The following is an 18,105-nucleotide window of genomic DNA, read 5'->3' on the forward strand; positions in this document are numbered from 1 at the left end:
TGCATTTCTGTATGCCTGCAAGTGAGAATGGTTTAACTGTTTTAATATCATTGGATTTACACGTCGAGAGTGGTCATGTCCTACACTCCCACAGGGAGGTCTCGCTTTCCTGCAAAAACAGACAGGGTTGAGTTGCAGAACTCTGTTCTTGGGCAAAGCTAAAAACAGCTAAGTCCTGCTGGCAAAATGACACACTCAAGTGCTCAAACTCTTATGTAATTTCAGTCTGTTTTTCATTACCGAGCTGCCAGATCAGAACTGAGCTTAGTGATCCTTGCTGATCCTCAAAATGCAATGAAAGCTGTCAGCCAAGAGAAAGAAGCCCTTTTATGGACTTGAGAGGAGAGGAGAGGAGAGGAGAGGAGAGATAGTCGGAATAAACATGCAGGTGATCAGTCTGACTACTGTGTGCTGCTGTGTTGTTGCTGAGAGCAGCATCTTTGCAGGCAGCGGTGACTCAGTAGAAGGTAATCTCCTCTAACAGAGCTGCACAACAATGTCTCAGTTGGTATTGTCACACATGCAATAAATAATCTACAGAGACCTGTTATTTTATGCCTCATCTTGGTTAGGTGCAGAGACGAAAAGAAAAACAGCCCTCAGATCAAACTATTGCTGTATTTAGTAATGTGACACCGTGAGTCTTACAATACAAAAAGATGCGGGGAAGCTGTTTTTCCTGCACAGCTACTAGTCACATATTTGTATTAGATTATGTTACGATTAAGGAACTGTTGAGCAAATTTCTCACAAGACAGCAAAAAAAAAAAAAAAAAAAAAAAAGACATTTTGCCTATAATTCCATTTCTGCATATTTCCCATGTACTTCAGTCTTTCATCTATATGCTCTGGTGCATTGCATTTATCCTGCGTGACCTTACTGGCAATCTTGCACCACACACACACACTACCCCTACAAATGGCCACCTATATGAAAAAACAGAGTGCAGAGGACATAGCAGCACTGGTATGTGTTTCAGCGTCATATATACACTTGTCATGCGCTACCATTTACCATTTTACCAACACCAAGTCATGTTTTTAGCCCTGCACCACGTGTGGTTTTAAAGCCTTTTTTGCCACTATTGGACATGCAGATGAATGCTTATAAAGTACTCACAAGCTACAGCGTTTATAATTTACAATGTGGTAGACAACACATTCCTTAGCTACCAATGTAGCACAAAAGAGTACAGATAATGAGTCTTTTTCTCAGGGTTACCCACAGAACGTCAAAACGGAGAAAGGAGAAAAACACCTGTGGAGAAAATCTGCAGGAGTGAAGAATGTTTTGTTATGGCTGCATTTGATTAATGCAGTTTGCTATACTAATAATAATAATAATAATAATTACTGGATCTGATTTAATATCTGTGCAAATACACAATATTGCATCATCTTTGCACTGAGGTAAATAAACAGAAAGTCACTTTACACCTTACTTGTTGTTTGTGTGCTGTATATTTTTCTTTTTATTGCTTTTTCTATAGTTGTTTTTGTCTGTACTATTTTTATGTCTTTTTTAAAAAAAAGCTGCTTTCATCCCTTGCTGTTGGTTGATAGAGTCAGCAAGCAAAATTTCATTGTATACCTCTACAACAGCAAATCAAGTATCTTAATCTTTAATGCTAACTGTGAAGCACAGACTAAAGAGTGGAGCTGTGTTGGCCTAAGTGCATCTCTGCATACGCAGCAAGTGGTGTTATTTCACAGTCTATACTCATAAAAAGCACGATTAATGCTGTTTATATTTAATAATTAAGAAGTTATTTAGTCTATTGTGATTTGTAAGCAGCCAACTAAAAAGATATTAAGTTATAATATCTGCCTGGTTCTTTCATAATTTTGAAACTTCGTCATAGTGCTTTTGGGTTCTCTTTATATGTGTAAAACTAATAGCTGTTGTCTAACAGGATATGTCAGATAAACAGTTTAAAGGGGTCATCTTAGGCCAGGCTGCCCATTAGACTTAACAGATTAATGGAAATCCTGTTGATTTATGTCTAAACCTATACTCAGATCAACAATCTCATAATTCAATTCAATTCAGTTTTATTTATACAATGCCAAAACACAACAACAGTTGCCTCGAGGTGCTTTAGATTGTAAGGTAGACCCTACAATAAATACAGAGAAAAACCCAACAATCATATGATCCCCTGTGAACAATCACTTTGGCGACAGTGGGAAGGAAAAACTCCCCTTTAACAGGAAGAAACCTCCGGCAGAACAAAAAAACAAAACAAAACAAGGCTTCTTCTTTTGTCTGCTGTTATTGGAAAGGGGTCACCACAGTCGATGAATTTGAGTATTTGACGCTCGCTTAAAATATAAATATGAAAAACAGAAAGTGTAAACTCTATAGAAAATTAGCATTAGGGCTGTTCGATATAACGATATATATCGGATAACGATATAAAAACGTCTATCGTTTCATTTTACGCTATCCTTTGTTTCGTGGTGTCGCAAAATAAACTGTTTACGGCAATATTTTTTCATCGTTTTGATGGTCACTGCAGTGGCTATATTAATTTCTTAAAGTTCTCTCTTTCTCTTATTTTTAATATAACCACACTACAGATGGACAAGCGCTTGTTTTTATGCATTGTGGTTAGCAACAACGACGGTAACAGCATCGTGTCCGCTTGTTTATGTTCCACATAAACCTTTCACAATAAAGCTCAAGATCCTGTTGAGACTTTTCAAAATAAACTGAATCACATGAAAGAGCAGATTATTTACGGATGAGAATTTAAAAAGAGCCGCCAGGTGCTAAAAAATAAACCTTAGACTCAAACGTTAGAACAGGCTTTTCCCCGCAGCACGCCTTTACAACTTATGTCTAAAAATGTATAGTTTCATGCATCGGTTAAAACACTCGACTCCAGCTACATGACGCGAAGCTGGAAACACTTCCCGCAAGACGAGCTGCACGAGATTCACAGAATTTACAGAAAATGTTACATTTTTGTGATTTATATCGTTATCGGACGATTGAATTCTTATATCGGGATATGAGATTTTGGTCATATCACACAGCCCTAATTAGCAAAACAAAGTTAAATTAAATATTCCAAAGTTAAAGCAATACTATGGACAATAGGGATGTTCCAAGTAATTTCACACAGATTGTTACACCAGACCAAACCACCCAAGGATTTGTGTCTCCTCAGAATCTTAAACCAGGCATCTTTTACATGTTAACCACTAAACAATGGAGCCTCTATAAACATGAAATCTACTGAAGCCTGGAAATACTGGCCGTCGTCCCGAGAGGTCAAGTCAATATACAAACTGTTGTGTTCCTACATTGTTCCACCACAAACTCGCTTCACCTTTTTCAACATAGCAGAACAAATCTAAACAAAATTTTCTGAGAGAGAACAGTTTCTGCACAAGATGTGTTGCAAAATCCCAGCTAATCAAACAATCACATTTTCTCTTATTTACTTGCACAATGCTCCTTAAATGAACTAAAATGACAGTGACCATATGCTGACAAGTGAGCTGTTTCCACATCAGTATCTTCCTAATAAATACGTACATGATTAAAATAGGTAAAGAAGTCATCAGAAACCAGGATAGAAAAGCATAGCAAGTCTTTTGCCCAGAGAGACTAATCTGACCAATCGGAGAAGTAACTCAAGAGTGCTAAGAAACGATCTGTGCTGTGGCTGATAGAGACTGGAAAAAGCAGCCTTGGTTATTTTATCTCTTCTCTCGGGGCCCCAAGCAAATTCACCATCACACGAGCTGGGAGTAATGCTTATACCAGGGTCAGACTGAACTTGCCAACTAGGCCCACACTGTTTAATGAATGAATATATTTTCTCACGGCTCAGGCCCTATTAAACTTGAATAAACCCTGCAGCATCTTGGTCTTCCACTTTGTCAGGCTCAGGCACTTTCAGTAGACTCAGATAGCAAATAACTGAAAGATTTAGCATAATTTTTAAAATTCAGAATAGAATATTTCTTCTACTTTGTGTGGTGTATGTATTTTCTTCAATTTTTATATTCCTGTCCTGTCTACTCTGCTGCTGTTCGCAATGTGAATTTCCCCACTGAGACTAATGATATCATGGTGCAGGGTTTTCACCCAGCATTTTGGGTTTTGTTATGGATTTATGATTGTTTCCTTTGCTGTAAGAGATGATTTGAATTTTAGGTTTGTACAGTGCAGTCCTGAGTTTAGTTCTTTTTTGTGTCTCTGAGTTTCTTTATTTCTGGTTCATGGATTCTTGTTTGTTGTTGTAAGGTTCCTTTTGTGTCTTTGTCTCATCCCTGTGTCTCCTGTGAGAGTCATTCTTGTCCTCTGTATTGTGTTTATTTATCTTGTTTCCCCAGTCTCTGTTTATCCCTTCTCTGTCTTTGTCTCTCCTTCTTCCTGAGCTCTGTCTTGTCTGCTCGCATCTCAGTGTGTTTCCTGTTTTATTTTGATAGTCCCTGTCTCATGTACTTTGCATCAGTTTTGCTTCCCCTGTCTTGTCAGTTAGATCATACCCAGGAGTGTTTCCCAGGTGTGCCCTCTCATTGGCTGTATCCCAATTCAGGGTCTGCAGCCTTAAAGTACGCAGCCTTAACGGTCCACAAGGGCCGCATACTCAAAGACCGCTAAGGCCGGAAGTGCGAGGCTTGTGAAATGGGACGGTCTAGCCTCCGTCGCGCTGCCCAGGTTGCCTAGCAACCATGATACTAACAGCTGGAAACGTTTCATACAGCTTTGTTTGACAGCAATGAAGGAGAAAATCTTTTGTTCATTTGTTTGTTTGTTTCTACATGAGCTTTGATCATTATCTGTAAGATTAAGGTCAGCTATTGAACGGCGTATATTTTAAAGTAAAGGCTTTAAAACCAAGTTAGTACAAACGTCACTATTGTCACATAACTTTGCCGACATGTGGCCAACAGTAATGTTTTAATGTTCTTCGTTATTAAACATTCGCACATAAATAAGTGACATAATATTCAGTACTTACTTAAAGTTTACTCTTCGGGCGCCCCTCATCCGCCGTTTTTTTTTCGGCAAAATTATCCACACCCACCGCCGCGCTATGCATTCTGGGATATGTTGGGCCACGAAGTCTACACCGCCACATCAGGGATTCAGGGAAAATTCAGGGAAATGAAGGACGCATTTGAGGGCCGCATTTCGAGCAGCCTTCGAATTGGGACAGCCTTCGTCGCGTCGCTGTGACGTAATCGGCCTTAAAATGCTGCCTTTAAGGCTGCAGACCCTGAATTAGGATACAGCCATTATCCTCCCCCCTCTTCTTCGTGCTCCATGTTTTGCTCTCTACTACCAGGTTCAAGCCCTACCATGCCAAGACTTTAGTGTTTTGTATTTTAGTTTGTAGTTCTCAGCAATAAAGCTGCTCAAGTTTTGTCTCCTGCACTTGGGTCCTCATCCTGCCTGCCACACAGCCAGACCTTGACCAATGAAGGCTATCTTATCTTATAAGAAGTTACAACTGTTAACATTTGCATTTTTGGTTTAATTATACAGATGGAAGTGGCTTCTGGCTTAACAATGTCAACATTGCTATATTCCCCTTTCTTTCTTTTCATCAATTGCTAAAAGAAGGTCCAATTGCAGAAAAATATGCCCTAAAAATAAATAAATTATATTTAGATTCATTAAAATGATTGCTGACAAATTCTATTTTTTGACAAACTGATTAATAAACTGGTCAGTTCGTACTACTCTCATATAGGGCTGCCACAAACGATTATTTTGATAGTCGACTAGTCACCGATTATTTTTGCGATTAGTCGACTAATCAGATCATGCATCCATTGGACGTAAAACATACAGCATATTGCACCAGCATGCATCTGCTCTTATATAACTATCATTAGCTTACAGCTTTAAGTGTTTAAGGTATGTGCCAGCTAAAAATAAAGTCAAGATGATAGTTTATTAAATTTTATTGAAATTAGCAGATTGTCTCGGTGGAGTTTAATAAACTGCTCCTTGCTATCTAAAATATAACAGGACACCGGAGTATATTCTCGAGCATCTCACACTTCTGATAATCAGCTGTCTGCTTGACGTTTATTCAACTGTATAAAAACTATAACTATAATCTCAGCCAAACCAATTTACTCAAGAACAAATAAAATACTGAAAAAAAGCCAAACAATAAAATTTTTAAGTTATCTAAGTGACTCATATATCATGTTTAACCTGAGTAGCAAAAGACAGCGGTGGGTTTGAAAACGATTTGCCGGGAGTCCGGTGCTCTCACGGGCTCTAGTGAGCCTTGCCCCCGGCTAGCTATCGAGCTAGTGGGTAACAGACGTCTCTGAAAACGTCGGAGCGCTTTTGAAAATATGTGGTGTCTTGATAAACCAAGCAGATATTTGAAGTTTACACAGCTACATTCTCGCCTGAAAATATGTTAAACGTTGATTGTGTGACCCAGAAAGAATAATAAGAGTAACATTAAAACTAACTAGCTGCCGCCATTATTGGAAGCGGAGCACGGCCGCGCTATGAATTCTGGGACACAGCTTCTTCTTCTTCGGGGTTTAACGGCAGCTGGCATCCTTGCACATGCAGTGCTGCCATCTTCTGTTTCAGTCCGTTATTACACTCTTAAATCCTACTACTTATTCCTGCGTCTTTTGTGATCTTACAAAGCTTCAAACGACGCGTCGACTATTAAATTAGTCGTCGACGATTTTAAAAGTCGATGTAATCGTGACTAGTCGACTAATCGTGGCAGCCCCACTCTCATACAAGTTTAACTCTGATATTTAAGAGTTTTTGGTGGAAAAAAGGAAATTGAATGCTTAAATGGATATAGATTAAATTCAACTCAACTTCATTTATTTATATAGTGCCAAATCACAACAACAGTTGCCTCAAGGTGCTTTATACTGTAGGGTAAAGACCCTACAAAAAAGCAGATGAATAACAGCCTCAAAGAAATCAAATAGTACTGATTAATAATCCTAATCACTTCTTGAGCTGTAGTACAAACTGTACAGGTCATGCTGCCAATCTGGAGAAATAAAACCCTGAGAAGACACCATCCAATGCTGTTTTGTTTTTTTGGCTGAAAATAAATGCTACTAATTCGATGTGGGTGGTTTGCATTAGTTTGACACTGTTCCTGTCTCACTGCATTCATGCTCCAGGTGCTGCTTATGAAATAATAATAGCCTGCATTAGGGGCTCAGTAACTCGCTTAATTGAAAACAGTAGGTCTTCGCCTTATTTCCCCACGGAGTGAAGCCATTACAGCATGACACTGCAGCCATGTAAGAGTGAAGCGAGTTGGAGCCTCCACCGGCGGCTTTCACACCTGCAAAGTCACCACAATAGACAAAAAAAAAAATATGCCCACCCTGCCCTTATTGTCAACTGTCCAGCGGGTATCCCTAGGAGAGTGAAAAACCCTGACAAGGCACAAGGACAGACAGCAGCAAACACAATACTCCAGCCTTGCTGTGGTGCCGGCTCAAAATATCTACTATAGCACACATCCTCCACACGCACGCAAAATCGGAGATGTAACTGGACTGCGTCATCATCTGCGTAAAATAATGACATCAAAAAACCTGGCAGAGGGTCAAAAACCCTACACAGGCTCCTCGAACGAGCTACAGGGATACAAACTGATCCTTTCCTGCATAGCTTCAGAAGGATAAAGAAGAAGGGGGAAAGAGAGAGACCTTGCCATAGGAATAAGAGGGGAAGCAGATGGATGGTAAATTCCACAGGAGGTAACCCACCCTTTGTGCTACCGTCAGCAGTTCTGACAGGCCGTGCCTGAAGCGAACAGAGAAAAACAGACAAGGGCGAGGACTGATGGATAGTGGCAAATGAGTGGCTGAGCTGAGGTGAGGGAATCACAGAGGAGGTAGATGAGCTGTGGCTCACTCTGGAGAAGAGAGGAAGGAGAGGAGACTGTCTCTGGGGATGAAGCCGAGTGTGAGGAGAAGATAAGTGAGACGAATGCTGCCATTGTGCTGAAAGTAGACTACGGGGACAAATTACAACGGCCAGAAGACGTGATGCTTTAAATGGGAATAAATGCTCAGACAGCTATTTAACAGCCAGCTGTGACTCCCACACAACGCTGCATTCACACATTGCAGAGCAACCCGCAATTACGCATTTGCAGGATCTGACGTAAACTGAGAGCTCACGTTGATCAGCATCCAACATCATAAAGAGCCAATCAGAATCAAGCTGAACCTTTACAGCTGACATTTCAATTCCTCATTACTTATGTGAACTGAATTGTTTCTGCTGTGAATATCCACTAAAAAAACATAACACCCAGCTGTGAGGGTCATCTGAAATTGTTATTGCACATGACTTGTCTTTAATTGACTTTCGCTTTTAGACCCACTCACTTGTCAGATGTTGCAAGGAAGTCAAAGTGTGATCAGCACCTACCCCTCCCTGTTGCGGGGCTTTAGCCAGCTACGCTTTGTATCAGTGCACACATTAAATTTTAGGTTGCAAGACAGCAAGAAATGGATTGACATTATACACGATGTTATAAAAGCAAGAGAACCGAGGGGAAAATAATCGCATTTTTACACGCAAGGCTCCACGACTCTGAGGGATGACCAATAACACTGAGTGAGCGTGCAGTAGTGGTCTATTTGTTTGCTTTGCTGCTGCACTTAATAATTTTGGAACCATTTATCAAATGACAGATTAGGTGTGCTTACTGAACCACTGCACAGAATTTAGGTGTTCTGGGAAATGTGGGATTTCCTTTTAGTTAATTCGTGCTCAAAGCAGAAAAATCACTTTTCCTGTGTTTCTGTCCTACCTTTCTCCAGCATCCTTCTCTTTTACACCAACCCTCTGCATGTCCTTCTTCACCATGGCCATGAATCTCCTCTGTGGTCTTGTGGACTACTGAGCCCGAGCTGCCTCTCTGACATACTCATTTCTAATCCTGTCCATTCTGGTCTTCAAGTCTGCCACTTCTAGCTCGGCCTCCTGTCTTTTTCTCAGTGCCACCGTCTCCAAACCATACATCACAACAGATCTTGCTACCATCTTGTAAACCTTCCCTTTCACTCTTGCTGCTTTTCTGTCACAAATCATCCCTGACACTCGTCTCCATCCACTCCACCCCGCCTGCACTCTCTTATTCACGGATGGTGATATTCCTATGCAAGCAAACAAAAGCAGCAACACGGAGAACGAAAAGGAGTGAGATCAAGTCTATACGCCCTACAGTATGTCAGCAATAATATCGTTTTCCTGGTTATTTAAAGGTCAAGAAGTTCCTCGCAAGAAAGCACAGACAGGTGAATGCCAAACTGTCAACTATCAAATATTCAGCAGGGCAGAGCTCTGTTAAATATCTCCTAAACACTCTTAATGCACGCAAGGCCTTTGTAAACCTTATGTTTTCCAATGCATGCGAGTCGCCAATAACTGAGCAGAACAGAGTAAATGAAACACACACCATCTGCAGTCGGGGGCACCTGGATTCCATTTTCCTTTTCTGATAAAGTTAAGCTCGACTACTAACCCTCAGCAGACAGTCTCTTTGATTCACAAGCCTATTCTCTGTGGAGGTGCTGAACTCTTGTCAAAGTCAGAACCTTTCTCATCAGTGAGAAGAAAAAAAACCCCCAGAACTGTGATGTACAGTGTGCAAGACCAGTGAATGCAACATGACTGGTGGCTGTTAGACACAAGGGCTGAACACACAGCTAAAAGCAGTTTTACATGGTCGCAAAGAAGATTTTATAATGGAAATGATGAATCCTGAACATGCAGAGAAAACATCAGCTTGAATGAACACTATTAAAAAGGACGAACTGTGTTGTGTGGTGTCTGTGTGTGTCCCTTTATTATTCACTTTTGCGAGTTTGTTAACTCTGTTTAGCTCTCCCCACTGTCTGGCTCTTCCTTCACTGCAAACTGGTTAATATTTGTTCACTTTACCCTCATTTATATAATAAGTGGCACCATTATGACTCATAAAGGTGTGACTCTAATATGTCAATATGTTGGACACATATTGGACAAAACAGATCTAAGAACACCTGCTTTTCACTTATACGTGTGTAACAAATCCCCTAAAAGTCAACCACAAATGGTGTAAAGAAAGTAGCAACTGCTTTAATACACCCGTTCTGAAAAGGGTCCTTACACCACCAACCCTTTTCCTCAGTTGTGGGGGTATTGTAGTGATCAACTGCAGGGGGGCTTGTTAGTGTGATTTTCACTGCAGCTAGAGTGCACATATGGAAAATTCCACCATGACACCGCTACGGCACAAGTGTGCAACAGTAAAGCTGGGGCTGAGAAACCTGACTGTAGTGAGGTGACTCTGGAAACTGTTCTTTACATCACAAAGATAATATATTTCTTTCTGAATATAATACTGTGCTATATATGGCAGGGTGCTGACAGGTCACGCGTCTTTAGATTTCTATGCTGAAATTTCTGACCCCAAAAAAGTGTTATTATTGATACACATAGGCTTAAATTCCATCAGCTGATATATACATAGTACCCTGGACATTTTAAATCTAATAATAATTAAATATTAATTATATCTATAAACTTACTGCCAATGGGCCTTTTTTTTAAAATAGAAGACATATTGATGTGTCATTGCAGGACCACCACAGGTGTAAACGACCAAATCAGTGGTGGTCTGATTGCATTTAGTTGCTTCATACTATTCATGCATTATCGGGACTTCCTCAGACACTGGTGCACTATTGCAAGGCTTTTACACCCTTTAACTGGTGTCTAGCCTGTTAGTCAACTGTAGTGGCTCCAGTTTGCTCAACCTTCCTTCTCCTTAATAAATTACTGGTTCCAGTAAGTGCCAAGATGGTGACTAAAAGAGCAATAAATAAAAATCAATAAATGAAATGAAGAAGTAATGAGAAACATTGACTTCACACCTGTCTGCTTTTATGAACCAAAAATATTAACGACTTTATCATCAGCCATGCAACACTTGTATTTGTCCGTGTGCTGGCTGCTCATAGTTGTACTTGTACAAATGTACCCTACACAGTTTGCAGTATGTACAGCACTTAACTTCACCTGAGCCCCATCCATTCAGCTTAGTTAGCCACTAGCCTAGCTTATTAATTCCTTGCTAGCAGAGATGAGTCGGGACTTTCTGGTTACGGTAGCAGCAGTAAAGCCGCGAGGGAAAATGGATGGAGGGACGATGAGAATGGCTTATGAGATATGTGGAAAAATACCCATGTCTGCGGCGTCCATCCCGTAGCTAACTCCCACAACCGTGTCCGCATCATCGGATGCTGCGGCCCCGGACAGCGGGCTCCCTTCCCTGGCCTCCGACAGCCCGACCGCTCCCTCGGCTGCTGCTTCCATTCAGCCTCCCGGAGGAAAAAACAGGCAAGCCCCTCCGAATGAAAGACCCACAGCGACGGCGCGATCCCGGTGGAGGGAAAGAGGATCGGGTCGTTTGATGTGTAACAGTAATCAAACGGAGGAATATGCGACAGCTATCCGCGACGGTCCCTTCATCTGTGCAGTGTTTCCTCACGACAGCAGCACACAGTCTACTTCTTCCAGCTCCTCTGCACTGCACTTGCTGCTGCTGCTGAGCCGCTGCCGCCTGGTTTTGTACTGATGGGCCCTGTGACTCCCTCTGCAGGACTCTGAGTGAACTGCAAGAAGGAGATTTGACTGAGCAGTTGCATAACATTTCAGGGCTCTTGTTTTTTTTATGGGGCTCAGTATGTTTCTGTTATACGTTTAACTTATTTAATTTACTTATCCAGATGACATACTTTGTGGACGTATGGAAACATCCAGGAGTTTTAAATCTTAGAGAGTCAGATAATGCCTGAGAAATGGAGAACAAATGTACTGGTGCAGATTTTCAAGAACAGGGTTGATTTGTACAGTTTTAGTAATTACACAGGGATAAAGATAATGAGCCATACCATGAAGATTTGTGAAAGCAATACGGATGTGAGATTTGCTTTGAGAGTGTTGATGGAGAGAAGGTCACAAGGTAATGTGTCTTTGTGGATCTAGGAGTGGTAGGAGTGACAAATGGGTACCTTTGCAAGGAGTAGAAGTAATAAATTTATAATGTATGAATTTATAAGATTAATAATGAACACATCAGAAGGATATATCAGGTAAGAGACAAAGTTGTAGAGGAAAGGCTGAGATGGTTTGGGCATGTGCAAAAGACGGATAATGGATATGTTGGATGAAGCATGTTGAATATGAAGCTGCTATGAAAGAGGAAAAGAGAAAGACCACAGAAAAAATTCACTGGATGTAATGAAGGAGGAAGGTGCTAGGAATAGGGTGAGAAGCAGATTATCTGCTGCAGTGAGTAGAAGACGATACTTAATAATAAAGAGTCTCAGAGAAGCTTGGAAATAAATAAGTTAACAGTCTTTTAAATAAAATCTGGGTGACATTTTTTAGGTTTTTGCAAGGATGAACTTACTGAGTCAAGATGTAAGATTTTCACTTATTATTACACAGAATTAGATCACAATGATATTATCAGGTTATATAGAAATAATTTTTAAAAATATCAGAAAAACACAGAGAAAGAAAAATAGTAATGATATTTTTTGTGTGGTGTAATAATGTTCTTGTTTCCCCTGCTCCCCTACAAATAGCGCCAACATCGATATAAGGAATTAATGATCCAGGCTACTGCCAAGATTCAATATTTTCCGAGTTCTTTATTTGTTCTGTATGTCATCATTGTTATTTTTAGGACAGCCTATAGGGTAAACTGCTCTGTCCACACTTTCTGAACAATACTGTGTTGAACAATTTCAAGCTCTAGTGCTCACTTCTTAAAGAGTTTCTGACTCAGAAATGAAAACATTTTCAGCTGAAATCCTTTTTTAATTACTCCTGTTACACAAAAGAAAAGATCCTCGTGCACATGAATGATCGAGATGTATCTGTTCCTCAGTACCAACACCTCAAAACCCCATAAAAACCCCAACACTTTTGTTTTAATCACAGACAATAAATGTTACACACAAAAATATAACAGGAACAAATCTTAGTATATTTTATGATGAAAACAATGCCCAACATTAAGGTGCTGAATGATGCTCTATTAATGGGTTCCCCGTCGTTCTCTCCATAAAACTCTATGAATATAAGCTCGGTCGCCTTCCCAGCAGGTTTGCACGCCATTCACATCAGGTCTGCCCTGCCTGCGATGCAGGTTGATGAACAGACCGTCACTGGTCTGGGATGGACTCAAACTATATCCACCGGTGCTTGGAGAGGCAGAGAAATGTGAGAAAAAAGACTATTGGAAACGCAAAATCAAGTGGATGTAAGTACGCACGGTTTCAAGAATCTCTTAGAGGTTTAAAGGTATTTGGGAAGATCCTTTTCCACCACCTGGAAAGAAAGCGAGAGTTGCATGGACTTCAGTTGCATGTCTTTACACAGGGGCGATAAAGTTACACGTACTACAAACATCTCTTGTTGTTACTGAAAGCACAGCAGAGCTCATCATGGGGTGAGCAGTAATCACACAGACACATGAGCAATGAACATCTGACAGAATAACCAAAGATTTTGTACGTACACTTGGATCATCCAAGGGTCCATATCTCTTCACCACCTGACCCTCTCTATTGATCAAAAACTAAACACAAAAGAAAATAAATGAATAATTATAACAGATTTTTTTGCATATAAAAGCTTGTTCCATTAATTGTTCCATACTCTCTAAAATTATCCTTTATACTGTTTTTCAAATATTCAGCATTTTATATTTTAGCCCTGTTGACATAAAAATGTTTTAAAAATAAACCATAATAAAAACGTACCTTAGTGAAATTCCACTTGATGCTACTGCAGAAATAAACATAAAAATGTGTTAGAAAATCAATAATCGCTCTCATTCAGTCAGCATTGGAATAAAAATGCTGTTAATCAATAACTAATTTAAATGATATGACTGATTATTGTTCAAATTCAGTTGTACACATTTTAAACAGATGACTGTACGCATCATGTCTGATCCAAACAAGCTTTTAAGATACTTTGTGACCATATGACTGTGACCCAGATTCATTCATTCACAACTTACTTTCCAAACAAGCCCTTCCCGTTAGGCTGCTCCTTCAGCCACTTCCACAGAGGATGAGCGTTTTGCCCATTCACCTCGATCTTGCTGAACATATCAAACCGAGCCTGGAACGTGTCTGCAAACTGCCTGATTTGAGTTTCATTGCCCGGCTCCTAAAAGTAAATAGTATTAAAAGTATTAAAGTCTCTAACTGCTCTCGGTGACCTGCATATGACAAATTATATATAATGGCAACAAAATAGTCGACTTAAAACAGCAGCTTCTTGAATTTGACATAATCTTAAAACTTGGCCTAGTTTCTTTCAAAAACAAGCCATCTTTTAGACTAGTAGTGAGAAAATTGCCAAATTATCCATTGCGGTGTTTATGCAACTACAATTTATGCACATGATTACACACTTAATGAAATTATGAATGCTTTAGATATTAAAAAAAACATTTCAGGAGACCTTATGCAAAAAATTATAAAGGTTTCACACTGGCTAAAATTTCACTTATACAGTTTTTTTCTGTAAAACACTTAAAAAGTTATTGTCTATCTGTTAACAATACAACAAGACTTTCCACCATTTGTTTTTAGACCTGAAGTAACCTCTTGGGTGAGAGGTGAAACGTCCTTACAGATCTCCAGTTATCCATGACCTGGATAACTGATAACTTACACAAACAAATCTCATTAAATGTTGCAATAAAAAAACAACTAATGTTTTACATACCTGGTTCCCAAACTGGTTGGAAGGGAAGGCAAGGATGCTTAAACCTCTCTCAGCGTACTTGGCGTGCAACTGAGTAAACTGAGAGTAGTTTACTGGGGTTTTACCTCATTTAGAGGCTACGTTGGTGATGATGACAACATTCCCCCTGAATACACACACACGCGTGCACACACATTTGTTTAGTGATAAGAGGTTTATAATTGTAAAAGGAGGTTTTAACAAAATGACAGAGAAATTTACCTGTATTTTTCAAGGGAAACCACGTTGCCATCGATATCCGTTGCTGAAAAGTTATAAATGGATGTTGCCCTCTGCCATTCCTCTAATGGGGTAGACTGGGAAAAAAAACAATAAGTAGTTAGAACACCGTGTTATTTCCAAAACTCCACAGCCTATCAGATGTGAAGAATTAATTTTAAAAAGAAAATGTAATGAAAATAAAAAAAGCAATACATCCAATAAAACATGAAAATAAACATAAATCTAAGGAGAGCAAAAGCAAAGGTTAGCCCTCAAACGCAAAAGTAATGTTTCAGTCCTAATCCCGTTGTTTCTTACCATAGCCGGCAGCAGGACAGAGAGGAGCACTGTGCACCCTATCAGGCGCATGGCTGCCCTACTTAGCTCCTCGGTCTCTAAAAGTATCACCGCTGAACTTCTGTCCCTGTACTGAGAAAACTCACGTTCTACAGCGCTTTTGTAAAGGGAAAGCAGGTGATCATTAACTAAACTGATAGGCTGTGATTGTCCAGTACCTCCCTCTGTGCTGCTGATTCAGTAAAGCCTGATCAGAAAAGCATGTGTGCTGCAGTCCACAGTTCACAACTTAGTCCGTGTAGAGCAAAGAGCAACGGTCAGAAGAAAAACCAAAGCTCATTATGCATTGTGTTTAGTATCTGAGTGAAAAACTGGTGATTTGCAGCAGATATAAACTTCTACATTACCCTAAAAAGGCTGGATTTCTCTCTTTCTATTGTAATGAGAAAAAACACTTTTTAAAATTTTGAATTTACATCAATCAGCTTTAAGATTATTACATTTTTTCACATTTTGAATGGAAGATGTGAAGACGAATCAGAGCCAGCTGCTTCAATCACTGCTGCTTTTTAGCTCAGTATGCAAAGAGTACCAAAAATATACATTTTACAACAACAAAAAATAACAGTAACAGTGATTATCCCCATTGAATAACAGTTGCTGAGTTTTGCCTGTTTACGTGTGTAGCACAGGTTGCTTTGAGTCACTGTTACACAATCTCTTTATATTCTAGTGTGAAATTAGAAACCAAGTTTTATGGAGAATTATTTTGTGCATCAATAATCTCTCAATATTTTTTCAGATAATATAATTGCCAGTACTGTTAATCCAAAGCAATTAAAGAACTAATGTGTCTATTTTGAAATAAAAGGGTTGAAAACAGCTATCTTGCCTGTTTTGTAAGGGTCCAATGGTCCATGAACCATTACAAAACGGCTACGCGAGCTAAGCATACAAACCTTTGACAAAAACATTCAAAAGAAATGAGTTTGACAAAAAAAACTTCTTTTCTTTGTTCTGATATTTTCACATTTGCATTAGGCTTAGACAAGATTATGGTTTAAATGCACCCATTCGACAATGCTAACTATGTCATTACATGAGAGCCTGTTTTTTCCCACCACAAAGTTTACAAGCAAACTTGAAACTTTATGCTGGGAAAAAAAACATTCTACCAAATAATCATAATCTCAGACAACAAGAGCAGAATTGTTACAAAACTGGCGATTATGTTTTGAGAGCTGGAGTGGAAGAGCTAAGCAGAACATTGCGCCACAAAATAAGAGATGAGGCAACATTTTGCTCTGATTTTCAGTAGTAAAGATTATTTTGTCCAGGCAAGTGTGCAGGAAATCCAGATCTTGATTGAATTTAAACTACAGTGTTTCATTTAAGAAATAGTGTGTAGTCATAAAGTTTTAGTTTTTGTCAGTTTGGACTGATGAGGCTTGGGTGCATTTCTTTATTACAACTCAGGAGGTCTGCATGACCTCAGTAAACAAGTTTCATTAAGTGTTGAGCCTTGAATTGTAATTCCTCTTGTAGCTTTTCTAAATCTTGCCCTGATAAAGAGTAAAACCAAAACTCTTGAAAACTAAACTGAAAGTAGCAAATCCAATGTGGAAGCTAACTCATAATTACACTGAAAATAATAACAGTCAAATAAAATGTAATAATAATAATAAAAAGAAAATGAACTCTGTTCTTTCTCCACTTTCTCCACCACTAATATAAACTGATGCTGAAAGCAAACTTTTATTCTTTAATCATAAAACATCAGCTACAATAAAAAACATGGCCGGGTGTTGTGTCGATACAGAAGTGCCTCTCTGTCTGTCCTGGTGATAAGCCTATCAGCTGGCACCAGCAGCCAGAGTGGGAGCACAAACATCCGGTGTCAAAAACAGCACTTAGACGTAATGTATTTTTTTCCACCCTCTAAATTCAGTGGAAAGGTATGTCTTTAACTGTGCGGGAAAAAGCAGAGGGAGGGAAGGATTTGCGAACTTTGTGGGCGTCCGTCCGTGTCACGTGTGTTAATCAAAGCCCACCACAAACACGCAGAGCATCTTAGGTAACAGCCATCGTTGTTTACGTGAACAATGGATTAACGATATTATTACAGCAGTAAAAAAAAGCGTGTTACATGAAATTGTGTTACACACAGTGGAAATCACAGACGTCACTCAAAAGCATGCAGATTAAATGGTTGAGGTTTACGTTACCGTTGTGGTTAATACAAAGTACAACACCGTCGCCAGTAGTGCCACAGAGCTCGCTACAGCCACAGTTGCTAAAATAACATAAAATGGCCTCATTTTGTTTTAAAAAGAGGACAAATTTACCACCGTGAACCTCAGCTGCAGACTCCGCCCTGCACCCTGTGAAACAGCGGAGGGCGGTGGCCTCACAGACCAGAGGAGGGAGAAGGGACACTACTTTTATTATTATTATTATTATTATTATTATTATTATTATTATTGAATTGAATTGAATTGAATTAATGCTTTATTGGCCATATGCAGGTTGCCCCGCAGAGGAATAGGATCCCCCCCCCCCCCGACTTACACACACAACAAAGACATCACATAGGAATACAGTCGGAGATCGGCAGCGTTACAGAAAAAAAGAAGTGAAAAATACGTATCGTTACATTACCATTGAGTTAGAGGGTTACGACAAAAATGATGTTTTTAAATCTTAAGGCGACACGTTAACGTCACGACGACTTTATTATTATTATTATTATTAACTGGGGAGGTTCCGTTATCGTCTATTATCAAAGG

General features: G+C 39.6%; 2 protein-coding genes across 4 annotated transcripts in view; both read right to left on the reverse strand.

Annotated features, from left to right (window-relative positions):
* The window catches only part of pip5k1ca (phosphatidylinositol-4-phosphate 5-kinase, type I, gamma a), a 55,243-nt gene extending 43,582 nt beyond the window's left edge, over positions 1–11,661 (reverse strand). The window contains exon 1 of one of the 2 annotated variants that reach the window (XM_084921506.1): positions 11,212–11,661. In XM_084921506.1, coding sequence (XP_084777632.1) covers positions 11,212–11,344 — 133 coding nt within the window. In that variant the 5' untranslated portion in view covers positions 11,345–11,661. The remainder of the gene's footprint in view (positions 1–11,211) is intronic. The other variant, XM_084921508.1, reaches the window with a different exon arrangement.
* Positions 11,662–12,667: 1,006 nt separating this feature from the next.
* gpx4a (glutathione peroxidase 4a) lies at positions 12,668–17,715 on the reverse strand. Of its 2 annotated transcripts, none has more exons than XM_084921513.1 (7): positions 17,545–17,715; positions 15,023–15,117; positions 14,783–14,927; positions 14,067–14,218; positions 13,804–13,828; positions 13,560–13,619; positions 12,668–13,369 (listed from the first exon to the last, which is right to left on the reverse strand). In XM_084921513.1, the coding sequence occupies exons 1-7, from the start codon at positions 17,635–17,637 to the stop codon at positions 13,337–13,339; spliced, it is 603 nt and encodes a 200-aa protein (XP_084777639.1). In that variant the 5' UTR covers positions 17,638–17,715; the 3' UTR covers positions 12,668–13,336. The 2 variants fall into 2 exon arrangements, with proteins under 2 accessions (XP_084777639.1, XP_084777640.1); XM_084921514.1 differs by lacking the exon at positions 17,545–17,715 and adding an exon at positions 15,341–15,481.
* Between the last annotated feature and the right edge of the window lie 390 nt (positions 17,716–18,105).

Source organism: Perissodus microlepis, chromosome 23 (assembly GCF_051167445.1).
Source record: "Perissodus microlepis isolate ML-2025 ecotype Zambia chromosome 23, ASM5116744v1, whole genome shotgun sequence".
Taxonomy (NCBI): Eukaryota; Metazoa; Chordata; class Actinopteri; order Cichliformes; family Cichlidae; genus Perissodus; species Perissodus microlepis.